The sequence below is a fragment of the Panthera leo genome, chromosome C1, assembly GCF_018350215.1.
Source record: "Panthera leo isolate Ple1 chromosome C1, P.leo_Ple1_pat1.1, whole genome shotgun sequence".
NCBI lineage: Eukaryota > Metazoa > Chordata > Mammalia > Carnivora > Felidae > Panthera > Panthera leo.
In genome coordinates, this window is record NC_056686.1 from 51,772,663 (window position 1) to 51,790,093 (window position 17,431).

The 17,431-nt window shown below is 34.9% G+C and overlaps 1 protein-coding gene across 1 annotated transcript in view; it reads right to left on the reverse strand.

The window, feature by feature from the left end:
• LOC122225894 (integrin subunit beta 3 binding protein) overlaps nt 1-17,431 on the reverse strand; it is a 68,457-nt gene that overhangs the window by 5,450 nt on the left and 45,576 nt on the right. Inside the window, exons 8-11 of the mRNA XM_042948609.1 lie at nt 7,991-8,069; nt 7,453-7,549; nt 6,939-6,998; nt 622-672 (exon numbers count right to left, since the gene is read on the reverse strand). Of these exons, the coding sequence (XP_042804543.1) occupies nt 623-672; nt 6,939-6,998; nt 7,453-7,549; nt 7,991-8,069 (286 nt within the window). The 3' untranslated portion in view covers nt 622. The remainder of the gene's footprint in view (nt 1-621; nt 673-6,938; nt 6,999-7,452; nt 7,550-7,990; nt 8,070-17,431) is intronic.

Genomic DNA, 17,431 nt, shown 5'->3' on the forward strand with positions numbered 1-17,431 from the left:
TTCCAAATTCAAAGACTTGTTATATCTTGTTCAGTCACATGTGTCCTACAGAAACTATAACCCACCTGTCAGTATCTAATTAGTTATTTATACTAAAGGTGCTAAATTAAGAGCCCCCTTTACACTCACCTAAAAATATGTGCTAGCTGATCAGCCTAGCTGATGGTGTTCTTTTCAATCAGCCTCTAACTCATACATCTTGTCAGACTGTCCTCTTATTTATAAAATTAGATTATAATTTCAACAACAGCTCCAAAGTTCATGTTCCTATTTTCTTTATAGACAGTACCAAATTTGATAATGTAAATAAAATGTTTCCACATGAACAAATCAATGAAATTTAACAAGGCTAACCTTAATTAGAAAGGTGAAACCCTGGGGTGCCTGGGTGGCTCTGTTGGTTAGGCATCTGACTTCAGCTCAGGTCATGATCTCACAGTTTGTGAGTTTGAGTCCCCTGTCAGGCTCTCTGCCGTCAGTGCAGAGCCGGCTTCAGATCCTCTGTTTCCCACTTTCTGTGCCCCTCCCCTGCTCATGCTCGCTCTCTCTCTCTCTCTCTCTCTCTCAAAATTGAATAAACATTTAAAAAAAAAAAAAAAGAAAAGAAAGGTGAGACCCTACCTCAGTTTAAAATGCCTTTAAGGAATTCATAGCTGTCAAGATGATATAATTCTGTAAGAAAGAAAAGTGTTTTTTTCAAAAAACAGCTTAAAGTAAGTTGTCACAGTATATGATGCAGAATAAATGCTGAATAGAATGAAATTAAAGAGCCTAAACATGAAGTTTTATTTTACATTATAAATAGCTTTGGCGCTATAAATTCTCATTTCAACATCTTACTGATTTGCCTAATTCTGAAACATATATTTAAGAATTTAGGATAGAAAGTGCTGAGTGGGAGAGAGCCAAAGCATAAGAGACTCTTAAAAACTGAGAACAAACTGAGGGCTGATGGGGGGTGGGAGGGAGGGGAGGGTGGGTGATGGGTATTGAGGAGGGCACCTTTTGGGATGAGCACCGGGTGTTGTATGGAAACCAATTGGACAATAAATTTCATATATTGAAAAAAAAAAAAAGAAAGTGCCAAAAAACTTATTATTATTATAATACATGCTTATCCTTTATTATAATTACTTATCTTCTGTGACAGATTCTATAATCCTGAGGGCAGGACCAGGTCTGTCTGGTTCCTTAGTATATCACCAATGCTAGAACAGTGCCTGGCTCACAAGAGGCATTCAAAAAGTATGAAATGGATGAGGCACGTAAGGAGATAGCAATTTCTAAGTATTTGAAAATATTTACTTTCCTTTAAGAAATTCTTAGAATGGCATTTGTTTTTATTCATTCATTGAACATGCACTGTGGATCTTCTATCCAGGTTCTATACGAGGCTCTGAGGCTACAATATAGAGATATGACTTTTGTTTGTTTGCCAAGGAGGAGCCCGGAAGGAGCCCTGTAACCAGACAATTACAATATACTGCGACACTACAACGCTATACATTTATAAACATTCAGACAAGTGTTGTAGAAGCCTAGAAGAGGAAGCAATTTCGTTTTACCTAGGTGAGCTGGGGAGAGTCACAGAGGATGTGACATCTGAGGCTGACCTTAAAGAATGAGCAGGAGTTCGCTAGACAGAGAAGGAAGAAAGAGCAATCTAGGTAGAGAAAGGAGCAGGAAAGGCCTGGAGTTCTGAGAGATTCCAGAGGGCTGAAGCATAAGGTGTGAACAGTATGAATTAAAATGACTTCTTTCCTCCTATATGAGGTCTGAGCTAGAGGAAAAATCACCTAATACTTACTTTTCACAGAAATCTTGCTTTAACTACTTAATTAGTTATATAACACTATAAATATCTACTTTATTATTCTCCATGTGTGTTTAAAATACATAAACCACTTAGAGAATTTATCTAACTCTTTTTTGAGGAGCTTTCCTGACTACTCTAAGAGTTAAAATGGGGGAAAAAATGTTCACCTGTCAGGTGACATAAAACCAATTTCTACTAAATGTGCCAGAATAATTTTTCTCCACCTCAAAAACGGTTAGTCTTCAGTCTGTTCATTACTGTCTTTTTATAGTATTTTTATTTAATAAAACCTATTAAGACTACCATACAAATCTCTTTACTTATGCTTTTATCTTTTAACTGATCAATTTTTATATTGCTGACATCCCTTCTTCACCATTTGCTCATTTAAAAATTCATAGTATGTGAGATATGTCTCTGGAGAAAATGTCTATAAAATTTGTTACAGCTGGCAAATGTGTATGAGTCAGTGATAGCACATGACTAAATGCTTCACAGAAAATAAAATTTGTTTCTGTAGTAAGCAGAACTGTTTAAATGTTATTTATTTTTATGTTTCAAAGAAAATATATTGTGAAGTGCTGCATTGATTTAATACGCAACAATGTCTGTGTACATGCTGTAGAAGGAAAATTTATGAAACCTTTGCACAACTCCTTTAATTGAATTTTCCAAATCTCTCACCACACACAAATAATCAATATCTTCTGCAGAGAAAACCAGTCAGAATTATTACTGTCTTTCGTTTCAATTTTGTTGTCATCAGCACATACGGAGCACCTGGATATTCGTAACGTCTGATACAAGTTATTTATACCTCTTAAGCACATAATTGCTATTAAGTGAGTTCAAATCTATGGTTTAATTTTTTTTTACGGATTATTTAAAATATAAAAGTGATCATACTTCTAGAGAAGTATACAAAAATTTAAATCATGGAAAAAATTATTTAAAAGGCTTTGAAAAGTAATAAATCAGTTTGTTTTTCCTTAAATCCTAGACAAATCTCAAGTAAGCAGTCAAAATGTATCCCCAAAACAGTGATGAACAGTGTAAAATAAGAGCATTAACATTATTAATAGGAAAACTATGAACCATGTACAACATACATGAAAATTGAATCCTGATACAGAGCTGAGGACCACAGTTGTACATTAATGTATATCTGTGTCACCAAAACTAATACCTCCATTTTTTATCTCCAGATAAACCAAGAACGTTAAGACATAGGAAGGAATTTTTGTTGTTTCTTCTAAAGCTCATCATGTCTAAACTTCAGACTCCAGTGCTTTTAAAACTGAAGTATTTGTCTGAAAAAAGATATTGTTTAATGTTAAGGTATGAAAAACTAAAAGGGTAGTAGTCTTCTAGGGAGTGAAATCACTTGGCCGACATGATAAATGCTTTTTCAAGACTGAGTGGAGGAAAGAACAACATAATTTTAAGTTAAAAAATACTTCAGTGGATGGTTGGAATGAAAAGGCAGTATCAAACTACTTTATAGTCTTAGAACAGAAAGAGTTTAAAATTTGTCCTCTAGTCCAAGAATCTGAAAACTTTAAAATCCTATAACCCAGATGAATTTTACAATGTAAGACAGTAAGTTAGCTAAAGAAAACAGAAACATAGTTTGTGCTTTTCTTTTGAAGGCCACAGCTAGAAATTCTGAAATATTTTGTATTACAAACAGTTGAGACAATCAACTTTTTTGAACAATGTAAAGTTCAGATGGTTACATTTCATTTCAAATATGCATACTGCAACCTACACAATTATTCTCAAAACAGATAAAATATGTTTTGGACTAAAGCTAAGTGTCTAGATTTCATATCTTGGCAATGGCTCTACAATTTGCTTACATTCTTTTCAAAAACATTTTGTTTACTGGAAGTACTGGTCATAGACAAACAATGATGGTATTTTCTAATATCTGCAGAAAAAATGAAAATACTAAGTACTATATAATGCCATCTATTGACTTGGGAATATCTGTATTAAGTTGTTTTAAGTAGAGGTTGATTATATAAAGTAAATAAATTTCATGCCTTACCATGTGATGATAATGTGACATTCCATCTGTATCAACTCACTGAATGGTCATGTTTTAAATCTTCAGCATAACAAATTAAGAATAATTATGAAAATTCACATCCAAATCTAACAGAAAAAGGACCTTTCATATCATTATTTTTCTAAGAGTCATAAAGCCAATATTATTTAGGAAAGTGAGGTTAGGCTTACTTCCTAAGTAACTGAAAAAAGAAAGAAAGCTTTCCTTTGTTTAAGAAAATGGTACTTAGCAAGAGAGATCCTCTTTTATTCATATACTCTATCAAAGCATTCCCTGATTTGCAACGTCCAGTTCTTTTCAAAACTATGAAAATCTCAGTGTACCTTTTAATGTTATTGTGTATGTTTTAATTTTCCCTGAATGTTACATAAAGCCTTAAGAATGTGTGTCAGATGTCTATTTATTTAAATCACTAAGCATGTTATTTTTACAATTATACTGCTCTGCCTGTCATAAAGACTGCAACGGATGCCAAACAAGCTATTTTTCCTGACATGGAAAAATAAATAGAACTAAAGGACCAAGCTGAAGGGGCAACAATAGCATAAGTGCTGGAATTTTCCTCATATTGTCTATTTTAACTATCCTAGGAAAATTTTATGAGAATCTGAAGGACATTCTTTTGATAGTAAAACAAGTAATTTTTTTCTTAAAAAATTTTTTTTTTCAATGTTTATTTATTTTTGAGAAACAGAGAGAGACAGAGAGTAAGTGGGGGAGGGGCAGAGAGAGAGGAAGACAGAATCCGAAGCAGGTTCCAGGCTCTGAGCTGTCAGTACAGAGCCTGATGCAGGGCTCAAACCCATGAAATGTGAGATCATGACCTGAGCCAAAGTCAGACGCTTAACCAACTGAGCCACCCAGACGCCCCTGTTCTTATTTTCATTCAGTACCTAATAAAACAAATCCCATACATATTATGGGAGTTGTTTTTATATTATATAATTTCTAATATTATGAATATTCCCAAAACATTTTAAAATTTAAACAATTCTAGATAATAGCATAGTAAAAGAAAGGAGTACATTAGAAATTTCTATAAAAAGCTGAAGGCTTGATCCCTAAATAAGGAATGTATATACAAAGCAAATTAGTTTCACATGCCAAAGCACTAGCAAAGTCCTCGTAAAATGAATGTGTAAATAAAAGGGGTTAAAAATTAACTCAGCAAAAAAGTTATACACAAATATACATATATACATATATATACATATATATGTATATATATGTATATATATGTATATATGCATGTGTTGGTGTGTTATCATCTTTAATCAAAAACAAAATAAAACCACCAAAATAAAAAAAATATATATTACGAACCAGAGAGAGAAAGAAAAACACTCAGTAAAAATACTCAAACTCATATTATAAAAAAAGTAACCTTCAAAAGATTTTTCAGACAACAATACTTTTAAAAAATTAGTTAAAAGGCTAATGAAGATTTGAATAAACTCAGGGAATATAAGAGCTAAAGCAGCTCTTGCCAAGAAACAGAAACAGAAGATGACATATATTGTGATATATATAGATATAAAATATATATCTATATACATAGCTACTACATATTTTATGTATCTAAATTCAGTTTTCATTTACACCACAACAAATATTCAATTCTTATTAGAAATTTTAAAACATGATTTAGTCACAGGATCTCCTTTATACATGAACAAACACTTGGCCCTTAGGGAAGGCCTGGTAAAGGGCAAGTCAGTTTTAATGCCTAAAATACTAGAAAATAGTTTTAAGGCTGGTCATGTATATACACAAAGAATTGGTATATACTAGATAACTGAAAGGAGACAACTTTTTACCACATGTCTTAATAAATGTTCAGGGAGGGAAAAAATACTTTTGGAAATTTTTTTTCCCATTATTAAAATGATTCACTTATTTATTCTACAACTTTCCCTTCCTCATTTCTCAAAACTTGGTGAAAGCCAACTATGTAAAGCCTAATTGTAGTCAGTTCTAGAAAATTACAGATTAAAAAAAAATATTCATACCACTGGCACAGAATATAAAGAAGGGAGATTTCCTCTAGATGGGAAATAATAATCATTACAATTTCCCATTATGATCCTCTAAAATTTCTCATGTTAAAGGAGACTAAAACCACTGAAATCCAGTTACACATTATAATCAAGTTTCACAGTATAGGAGGGAAGAGACCTCAAGTCTTTTCTAAGAGCTGCTTTCATGTTCTTAAATTCTTGCGATCACGGCGGAAGTTAGCTGCTCAACTGAAAGGCTCAGGAAGCCTGCTCAGCTCTCTTCCCACATGAGTTCTGGAGGAGTACTGCCAGGGCGCTTGCCCTGTATTAATTACCCAGGTGGCCTCGGAAGTAAGCAGCAGGGAATCCCAACACTTCCCGCGGCAGTCTCACCACAGACTTGTTAAAGATCCTAAATAATCCTAAATATAGTCTCATATACTAGATTGGCTGAAGTGGTTTCAGTTATGCCTCATATGTTTGCAGGGATTGCAAAATGGCATTGATGTCAGTAATATTAAAATGATCCTTCTTAAGTTGGTCTAAAGGTTTTAATATTTTATAGTCCACGATCATTTTGCTTACTGAGGTATGGATATGCATGTGTTATGGGAAAACCTGCTAATTTCGTTTCCCATACTGTGAAATGCTCAGAGGCATATGGGTTCACAGTAGATCAAACATCATTAATGCTCTGAAAGTTTTCAGAACACTGGTTACCGAGTAACTTTTTATGCAATGTATAATCCTAATTCAACACCAAAAATTGTTATATATTAATGCATTGTTGCCCCTATTTGTCTGTATTCTCAAGAACTTTTAATAAAAAGACCAAATTTAAATCTTAAACTGAAAATTGTATTTCAAAAGATATTTTAAAAGTTTAATCATCAGGGAAGTTATCATAGTCTGCCAAATCCAGTATAAGGTTTTTCAAACGGGATTCATGATTTTTTAGAAGATCACACTAAAAAAGGGCTCATGATGATTGGTTTTAAATGGTGAAATGAGATGAAAGGATCTTTTTTTTATAAATTAAAACACAACTCTTTACCTTTGTTGGGAGGTCCTGAACTCTTCTTTTCAAAGAGTTTTTGTTTTGTTACTTTTGTCACTAAAAAAAAAAAAAAAAAAAAAAAATCCCATGTTAAGAACTAACGTGGAATGCAAATAATTTCTCATCTTAGAATAACTTAATGAAAAAAAATAATTGTAAGTAATACACATAGATTTCAAGTACAAAATGCAATACCTTATTATATCTTCCTTAAATAATGAGCACCAAATTTTTAAAAAGCCTGATATTCATTTGCAAAGGCATATTCTTTCCCTTCATATTCAGCAAGAATCCCTGAAATAACATATCGTGGTAAAAGATATATGGCTTCTGATTTTCTAAATAATATTTTCAATACATGTCCAGTAGTGCCATAGATAAAAAAGTCTATCAGATTTAAATATGGGAAAAACTATTAGGCTTATCTCTAAAATTGAGAATATTAGAATACATATATAAGTTTGCAAATAAGGAATGGAGATGCCATTGAAAACTCATGAATTTTTCTTACTTAGTTCTTTCGTTTTCTGCATTTCTTTTTGTAAGAAGAAACATGACATACGGGAGATACCAATGAGCTTTCCAAGCTCTCTACTGCCCTCCAAAGCCTAAAAGAAAGACATCTTAAATGAGTTAAGTTCTCTAGAAATACAACATTGCTGACAAGTCTAGTAAAAATACAGTTTACTGTTTCTTTCATCTGAAAAACTTGAATTCTGTGGTAGGAAGTTTAACTTTTTTTCTGGTAGGTCAACTACTGCAAGCTTTAAAATGCCTGAATAAAAATAATTTATTAAAAACACTAAACAAGATCCACAAATTTACTTTTAAATGTGAAAAAGCCAGATCTTACTAAAATATTATGGTTAATTAATGTTCATATAAGAAAAGAAATTCCTACATAAAAAGTAACTAGACATATTCCCTGTAAGTTCTTTCCTGGATTGGATTCTCCAATTTAGGGCTTCTTTCCTATCTTCTTTTTTCAAATGGGGTAGGAGATATATGAAAAATTATACATCTCAAAGGAAAAAAAAAAAAAAGCAAACCTGTATACTACTTAAATTTTGCATTATTTCGAGGATTTCTTCTGATGATTTTTCAACTTGAGACAGCAACACCATGAATCTATAAATGAAAAAATATACATATTTAGCAAGATCAGCATTTAAACACAGCACGTCATTTTCACAGCTTTAATTCTTTTTAAGAGATCTTAGGTTCATTTTTCAAATTCTTTTCTTTAAAAAGCGGTAGAAGATGTAAATGTTCCTCCATCATTCTTTCATCCCTTTACAAACACAGTGTATGTGACCAATCACCCTATCTTTGGGATTTTCGCTGAGCAGTGGGAGAGGATGTGAAGATGTGGTTAGTTGGCTTGCTCCCTTCTCAAAGTGAACACTAATACACCATCGAAATCTGTGAGTCAGTGTTACCCAGTAATTTTTGTAATAGAAAAAGAAGTTTTATGGGTTTCATATATTTCAGTGTGAAAAAGATTACAAAGGCACTCTATTAAATTTGGAAACAAAGAAAACTTCACTTGTAATCTTATCTACAGAACCTATCTCTAGTTAGCATGTTACCATACTGGAAAAATTCTCTTAGGTTTTTGTTTTATTTTAAATTTCTATAACTTTATATCATACTTTCTGCCCTTAATATAATATTACATATTTGTTTTTGGCCACATCACCCATATGTTTATAATTTAAAGGCTGCACAATATTGTACCTAGTAAACATACCAAAGATGATTTAACCATTCCCTTGTTCTTGCAGTTTTAGTGTCTTTTCCAATTTTATATAGTCTCATAGCTGCATATGATAATCCATATCAGTGCAGTCTAATAGAAATAAAATGTAAGCCACATATGTAATTTAAAGTTTTCTAGTAGCCACAATAAAAGAAGTAAAAAGAAATAAGTGAACTTAATTTTAATAATATATTTTATTTAACCAATATATCCAAAGTATTATCATTTCAACATGTAATCAATAAAAATTATTCATGAGATATTTTATGCTTTTTTTTTTTCAATATATGAAGTTTACTGTCAAATTGGTTTCCATACAACACCCAGTGCTCATCCCAAAAGGTGCCCTCCTCAATACCCATCACCCACCCTCCCCTACTTCCCACCCCCCATCAACCCTCAGTTTGTTCTCAGTTTTTAACAGTCTCTTATGCTTTGGCTCTCTCCCACTCTAACCTCTTTTTTTTTTTTTTTTTTTCTTCCCCTCCCCCATGGGTTTCTGTTACGTTTCTCAGGATCCACATAAGAGTGAAATCATATGGTATCTGTCTTTTTCTGTATGGCTTATTTCACTTAGCATCACACTCTCCAGTTCCATCCACATTGCTACAAAAGGCCATATTTCATTTTTTCTCATTGCCACGTAGTATTCCATTGTGTATATAAACCACAATTTCTTTATCCATTCATCAGTTGATGGACATTTAGGCTCTTTCCATAATTTGGCTATTGTTGAGAGTGCTGCTATAAACATTGGGGTACAAGTGCCCCTATGCATCAGCACTCCCGTATCCCTTGGGTAAATTCCTAGCAGTGCTATTGCTGGGTCATAGGGTAGGTCTATTTTTAATTTTTTGAGGAACCTCCACACTGTTTTCCAGAGTGGCTGCACCAATTTGCATTCCCACCAACAGTGCAAGAGGGTTCCCGTTTCTCCACATCCTCTCCATTATGCTTTTTTTCAAAATCCGGTATGTACTTTATATTCATAGCACATCTCATTTCAGACTAGTCACATTTTAAATGCTCATTAGCCATGTGTGGCTGGCTAGTGACTACTGTTTCAGAGACCACAAATCTATACTATTGATTTTATGAGAGAAACTAGAAATTCTATTTAAATGCTTTTCAAAATCACATCAGTGTTCTCTATTAACATTTCTGTGCTATTACAAATAAGACAAATATGTTAAATTTTCATACATGATGAATAGGTACAGTATGTTTCAACCAAGTAAAATAGATTAATTAAGTATGCAAACAAGGAATGGAGAGACAGTTATTTATGCAAAAGCTAAAACTTAGGTAAGGAAAATGAGAGAGCATGTGTACGTCAGTAGGGGAGGGGCAGAGAGAGAGGGAGAGAGAATCCAGGCAGAGCCCGACTTGGGGCTCAAACCCATGAACTGTGTGAGATCATGACCTGAGCTGAGATTAAGAGTCAGATGCTCAACTTTAACTGAGCCACCAAGGTGACCCTATTATTATGTACTTTCAATTAAAAGTCACTTGTCTAAGGCCTTGCTTGCTTACCACCTGAACTTCAGTTGGAGAGAGAGTGTCATAAAGGAATTCCAGCCCCTTCCACTGAGCTCTGAGAGTCTGAAGGAGCAAGAGGTTTTAAATGACTCCCATTCAGGGCTGGGAACCTCCAGACTCCCCTACATTATACCAATGATCACCAACTACCTCAGGGGGCTATAGCTGAGGCAAATGCGTTACTTCGCTATGAGAAGCAATCCTAAGGGTTCTTTACCTTGCATTCTTTTCCTGGGAGGACTGAAGTGACGGAGCCTCTCTACACTGTCTTACCATACTTTAAGGAACTGATGATATTCCCTGTTGACCCTCATGGAATTGTGTGGGGGTGGGTTCTGCAGCGTTGCCATCTTGAATGACTCCAAGAAGCTTTGTTCAGATAGAGTAAGATGTGAATGGTGCCCCCAGGAGTTGTGCAATGTAGCATCCCAAAAAGACCTGTTAGCAATTCTCTCTCAAGTTAAGATATTATTGAGGGGCTCAGCTAAGCAAACTGTTATTGACAGCCTTGGAGAGCTGTAGGAACTGAGTATCAAATATCTGGGGAAACTTTTTTAAGATATCCTTCACATGCGTAAGCTGCTTTTGGAGGGAAACTTGTCTTCACTGCAAGACCAAGTAAACTGGTGGACACTATTATTTTATTTTTTTATTCCCATTATTTTATTTTTTTTAATTTAAATTTAATTTAATTTTTAGGTAATGTGGCTAAACTCATATGTGGCTCAAACTCATGACCCTGAGATCGAGAATCACATGCTTCACTGACTGAGCCAGTTAGGTGACTCCCCTCTTTATTTTAATCTCTTTTCCTCTCCTCCTCCTCCTTTTACTTCTTCGTAAATGAAATCAGCTCCTCCCATCTTGATGGCAACCAGTTTCTTCGAATGGGTACGCACGCGCACGCGCACACACACACACACACACACACACACACACACACACACTTCAAATCATCATGTTATACACTTTAAATACATACAATTTTATTTGTTAATTATACTTCAATAAGGCTGGGGATAATTACAAATAGAAAAAAGAAGGTTAATTACTCAGCCCGTTAACCTTCTGCCACACACATGTCCTTCTAATGTGCAATCCTGGATTTCCTACCTATTTGTTTACTTTCTGGACTAAGCTATGAACGCTACGAAAATTTTACAGCAGTATTGATGGTCAATATTATAAGTACATATATGATTTGCTGGGTCCCTGATGCTGCTTAACTCTCCTTTTACTTAATTTAACAAATACTCTTTTTTTTCACAAATCAAAAAAATGCTCAAAATAATGGTCTGATACAGTCTCTACTCTTCAATACCGAAATTAAACTCTTATATTCAGATTTCTGCCTTACTACTCTACCGACACTCTCAAAGGCTACAAATGAACTTTTAATTAATTCCATTACTAAAAACTTATATCAAAGTCACTACCTGTAAGAGACGGTTTTTGTATAAAACCTCAAGAAACCTGCAAGTTATGTGAACGTTAAAGGGACAAAATCCCAAGCACCTGGGTGGCTTAATCGGTTAAACATCTGACTTTGGCTCAGGTTGTGATCTCATGGCTTGTGAGTTCGAGCCCTACGTCAGGCTCTGTGCTGACAGCTCAGAGCCTGGAGCCTGCTTTGGATTCTGTGTCTCCCTCTCTCTCTGCCCTTCCTCTGGTTGCACTCTGCCTCTCTCTAAAAGGAAAGGAAAAAAAAAAAGGGACAAAATCCTCAGGTTTTTCTTTACCCTCCTAATACTTTCTATGTCTTATACAGAAAAAGGTAAATAGGTCACGGAACCTCTATTTATCTAATTAATTCTATTTATCTAAACTGATTATTTTGGATGACAGCTGGACTGTAATAATGAAATATATTGCTAAATTTTTTTGAGCTCTTTCTAAAGTCAAAACACTATACTTGTTACTTTATAAGCTATAAGCTATATTCTAACCTTTAAAATAACTCTCTGTGGTAAATATTATCTCCATTTTACAGATATGGAAACCAAAACACAAATTATTTAATTATTCAGGGTTAAACAACAAGGAACATAGTCAATGTGCATTCTTTGGGATTTTCTTTTTTTTTTTACATATAGTTTTTAAATCTAAATTTTAGTTAACATGCAGTGTAGTACTGGTTTCAGGAGAATTCAGTGATTCATCACTTATATACAACACACAGTGCTCATCACAAGTGCCCTCTTTAGTACCCATCACCCAGTTAGCCCATCCCCCATCTACCTTTCCTCCAGCAACCCTCAGTTTGTTCTATGTATTTAGGAGTCTCTTATGGTTTGCCTCCCTGTTCTTGTCTTATTTTTCCTTCCCTTCCGCTATGTTCATCTGTTTTCTTTCTTAAATTTCACATGAGTGAAATTACACCGTATGTCTTTTTTGATTGACCTATTTTGCTTAGCATAATATATTCTAGCTCCATCCACATCATTGCAAATGGCAAGATTACAGTGTTTTTGATGGCCAAGTGATATTCCATTACACACTCGCACGCGTGTGCACACACACACACACATCTTCTTTATCTATTCTTCAGTCAATGGATATTTGGGCTCTCCCCATAGTTTGGCTATTGTTGATAATGCTGCTGTAAACACTGGGGTGCGTGTTCCTCTTTAAATCTGTATTTTTGTATCCTTTGGGTGAATACCTAATAGTGCAATTGCTGGATTGTAGGGTAGTTCTAGCTTTAGTTTCTTGAGGCACCTCCATATTGCTCTCAAGAGTGGCTGCACCAGTTTGCATTCCCACCAACAGCACAAGAGGGTTCCCCTTTTCTCTCCATCCTCACCAACACTTACTTTTTCCTATGTTGTTAATTTTAGCCATTCTGACAGGTGTGAGGTGGTAATCTCATTATGGTTCTGATTTGTATTTTCCTGATGATAAGTGATGTTGGGCATCTTTTCATGTGTCTGCTAGCCATCTGGATGTCTTCTTTGGAAAAGTGTCTATTCATGTCTTCTGCCCATTTTTTTTTAAGTTTATTTATTTTGAGAGAGAGCATGTGCACGAGTGGGGGAGAGGCAGAGAGAGGGAGAGGGAAAGAATCCCAAGCAGGCTTTGATGCAGGGCTTGAACCCACAAACTGTGTGATCACGACCTGAACCGAAATCGAGTTAGATGCTTAAGCGCCCCTTCTGCCCATTTCTCAACTGGGTTATTTGTTTTTTGGGTGTTAAGTTTGGTAAGTTCTTTATAGATTTTTGATACTAACCCCCTATCTGTTATGTCATTCCCAAATATCTTCTCCTATTCCATAGGCTGCCTTTTAGTTTTGTTGATTGTTTCCTTGCTGTGCAGAGGCTTTTTATCTTGATGAAGTCCCAACAGTTTGCTTTTATTTCCCTTGCCTTTGGGGATGTGTCTGGTAAGAAGTTGCTGTGGCCAACGTCAAAGAGGTTGCTGCCTGTGTCCTCCTCTAGGATTTTGATGGTTTCCTGTCTCACATTTAGGTCTTTCATCCATTTTGAATTTATTTGCACGTATGGTGTAAGAAAGTGGTCTAGTTTCATTCTTCTGCATGTCGCCGTCCAGTTTTCTCAACACCATTTGTTGAAGAGACTGTCTTTTTCCATTGGATATTCTTCCCTGCTTTGTCCAAGATTAGTTGACCATATAGCTGTGGGTCCATTTCTGGATTTTCTATTTTGTTCCATTTATCTACATGTCTATTTTTGTGCCAGGACTGTACTCTCTCGATGACTACAGCTTTGTAATATAGCTTGAAATCTGGAATCGATGCCTCCAGTTTTGTTTTTTCAGGATTGCTTTGGCTATTCAGGGTCTTTTGTGGTTCCATACATTTTGTGGTTGCATAAATTTTAGGACTGTTTGTTCTAGCTCTCTGAAAAATGCTGGTGGTATTTTTTTTTAAGTTTATTTATTTATTTTGAAAGAGAGAGAGACAGACAGAGAGGGAGGGAGGGGAAGGGGCAGAGAGAGAGAGAGAGAGAGAGAGAGAGAGAGAATTCCAAGCAGCTCTGCACGGAGCCTGATGTGGGTCTTGAACCCATGAACCATGAGATCACGACCTGAACCAAAATCAAGAGTCAGACTCTTAACTGACTGAGCCATCCAGGAGCCCCACTGTTGGTATTTTGGTAGGGATTGCATTAAATGTATAATGTGTAGATTGCTTTGGGTAGTACAGACATCTTAACAATGTCTGTTCTTCCTATCTATGAGCACGGAATGTTTTTCCATTTCTTTGTGTCCTCTTCAATTTCTTTCATAAGTGTTGTATAGTTTTCAGAGTATAGATCTTTTACCACTTTACTTAGGTTTATTCCTAGGTACTTTATTGTTGTCTGTAAATAAAGATAGTTTTATTTCTTCCTTTCCAAATGGATGCCTTTGTTTTCTTCCTTTCTTTCTTCATTCCCTCCCTCCTTTTCTTCCTTCCCTCTAATTGCTCTGATTAGAATTGCCAGTAAAATGTTGAACACCAGTGGTGAAAATGGGCATGGCTATCTTGTTACTGATCTTTGGGGAAAATTTTTCATTCTTCCATGTCAAAAATTTTGAACAGCTGAAAAATAAGTCTCTTAATAAATATACAGAATATAGGCATAACTTTATTTTCATTTTTAAGTTTTTGATAAGCATTTTCTTTTTTTTTTTTTAAGTTTATTTTATTGAGAGAGAGGGAAAGAGAATCCCTTAGAGCAGGCTCCAAACTGTCAGCCCAGAGCCCGACACAGGGCTTGAACCCACAAACCATGAAATCATGACTTGAGCCTAAATCAAGAGTCAGATGCTTAACCAACTGAACCATCCAGGCATCCCTCCTTGACAAGCATTTTCAACTAACTCACCCCTAGAGATCCTGATTTAAGGAGAAAGTGATTCATAACTCAGATTCCTGTTGCATGACTGAATACTTAAAACACAGTAAAGAGAAACTCAGACATAGAATTCTGAACAGTGGCTACCTATCATAGTTAATTGTATACATAACATACAAATAGAAAACCCAGTTCTGGCATAATTCATTACAATGATAAAGGTTTTATTTGAATTAGTATGGAATTTTTTAAAATGTTTATTTATTTTGAAAAAGAGAGAGAGAGAGAGACAGCATAAGCAGGGAGGGGCAGAGAGAGAGAGAGAGAGAGAGAGAGAGAAAGAAAGGACAGAGAGAGTCCCAAGCAGGCTCCACGCTCAGTGCAGAGCACAATGTGGAGCTCGAGCCCACAAACCATGAGATCATGACCTGAGCCGAAATCAAGTATTGGACGCTTAACTGACTGAGCCACCTAGGTGCCCTGAATTTTTTTTTTTTTTAATCTAAAAAATTACCTTTATGTCTACAAGAGAATAAACCAGTGGTTAAAAATAAGCTTTATACAATAGGAGGGATTTTTGTGGTGATGGGAATGTCCCGTATCTTGACTGTGGTGGCAGATACTTGAAACTAGATGTGATAAAGTTACATAGAACTAAATACACACACACACACACACACACACACACACACACACACACAGAGTACATGTGAAACTTGAGAAATCTGAATAAAAATCAGTGGATTGTGGCAATGTCAATTTCCTGGTTGTAATACTGTCCTACAGTTTTGCAAGATGTTATCATGTCAGGAAAGGGGGAAAAGGGTACACATGATCTCTATGTTTCACTTCTCACAGTAGCATGTCAATCTACAGGCTGAAAATAAGAAGTTTAATGGAAATAAACCCTACAAAAGGACGGTCACCATTATTGCATTTTCAGAGCAATGACAGTAGGCAGCAGCAAACTGCCAAGAGGAAGAAAAAGCCAATGGCAGTGAATTATATAATATATTTTCCTTTCAGCATATAAAGGATATGGAAGTTCACATAAAATAGTAATGTGTAGGTGTTTGTTTATAAATGAGCTTTATTGACATGTCACTAATGGCTTGTTTTCTGTGGAAAAACATTTAAACCTAGAACATGGAACCATATTTTCCTATTGGAAGAGTTCTTATGTTTTAAACTTGCTAAGTTGATTAACAGGGTGTCATCTGAGGACAAATACATAACTGAAAAACAAAAAGCATACACAAGTATACATGGTATGCCATCTTTGTATGAAATGAGAAATCAGAAAAAAGAAATGAAAGGACTTAATTTTATAAAAATAAACATAGCAAAGGTAAACCAGAAACTAATGAATTTGGTTACCTACAGGGAGTAGGTAGAAAGAATGGGGCAGTGAATGACACTTCTCTGAACATACTTTTTTGTAAAGTTTTGGCTTTTGGAACATATTAATGTTTTACAGAGTTAAAGAGTGAAATTAAATAAAAAAAGATGAGAATATTTAAATTGAGTACAAACAGAAACAGGAGAACCTAACCACTTGAAATGAATAACTAACTCTTCAAACAAACAACTAATCCAAGTAATGTGGAGAAAAAGGAACCTTTGTGTGCTCCTGGTGGGGATGCACACTGGTGCAGCCACTGTAGAAAACAGTGTTTTTGGAAGTTCTTCAAAAAGTTAAAAATAGAACTATCCTAGTATCTGGTAATCGCACCACTGGGTATTTACCCACCCCCGCATAAAAAAACACTAATTCAAAGGGATACATGTACTTTTATGTTTATTATAGCACTATTTACAATAGCCAAATTATGGAAGCAGCCCAAGTGTCCAGTGACTGATGAATGGATAAAGATGTACATACACATATACATACAGTGGAATATTACTCAGCCATAAAAAAGAATGAAATCTTGCCATTTGTAACAACATGGATGGGGCTAGAGAGTATAATGCTAAGTAAAATAAGTTAGTCTGAGAAAGACAGATACTGTATGATTTCACTCATATGTGGAATTTAAGAAACAAAACAAATGAGCAAAGGAAAAAAAGAGAAACCAAGAAACAAACTCTTATCTATAGAGAACAAATTGATGGTTATCAGAGGGGAGGTGGGTGGGGGGATGGGTGAAATAGGTGATAGGGATTAAGAGTACACTTATCATGATGAGCACTGAGTATTGTATAGAATTCTTGAATTGCTATATTGTACACCTGAAACTAATAAAACACTGTATGTTAACTATACTGGAATTAAAATTAAAAAAAACTTAAAGAACTAATCCAAGTAGTTTTGGAACAGTAATTTGACTATATACTGTCAACAGTATTATTAGTTGTCTTATTAAAGACAACAAAAGATTGCAAACAAATCT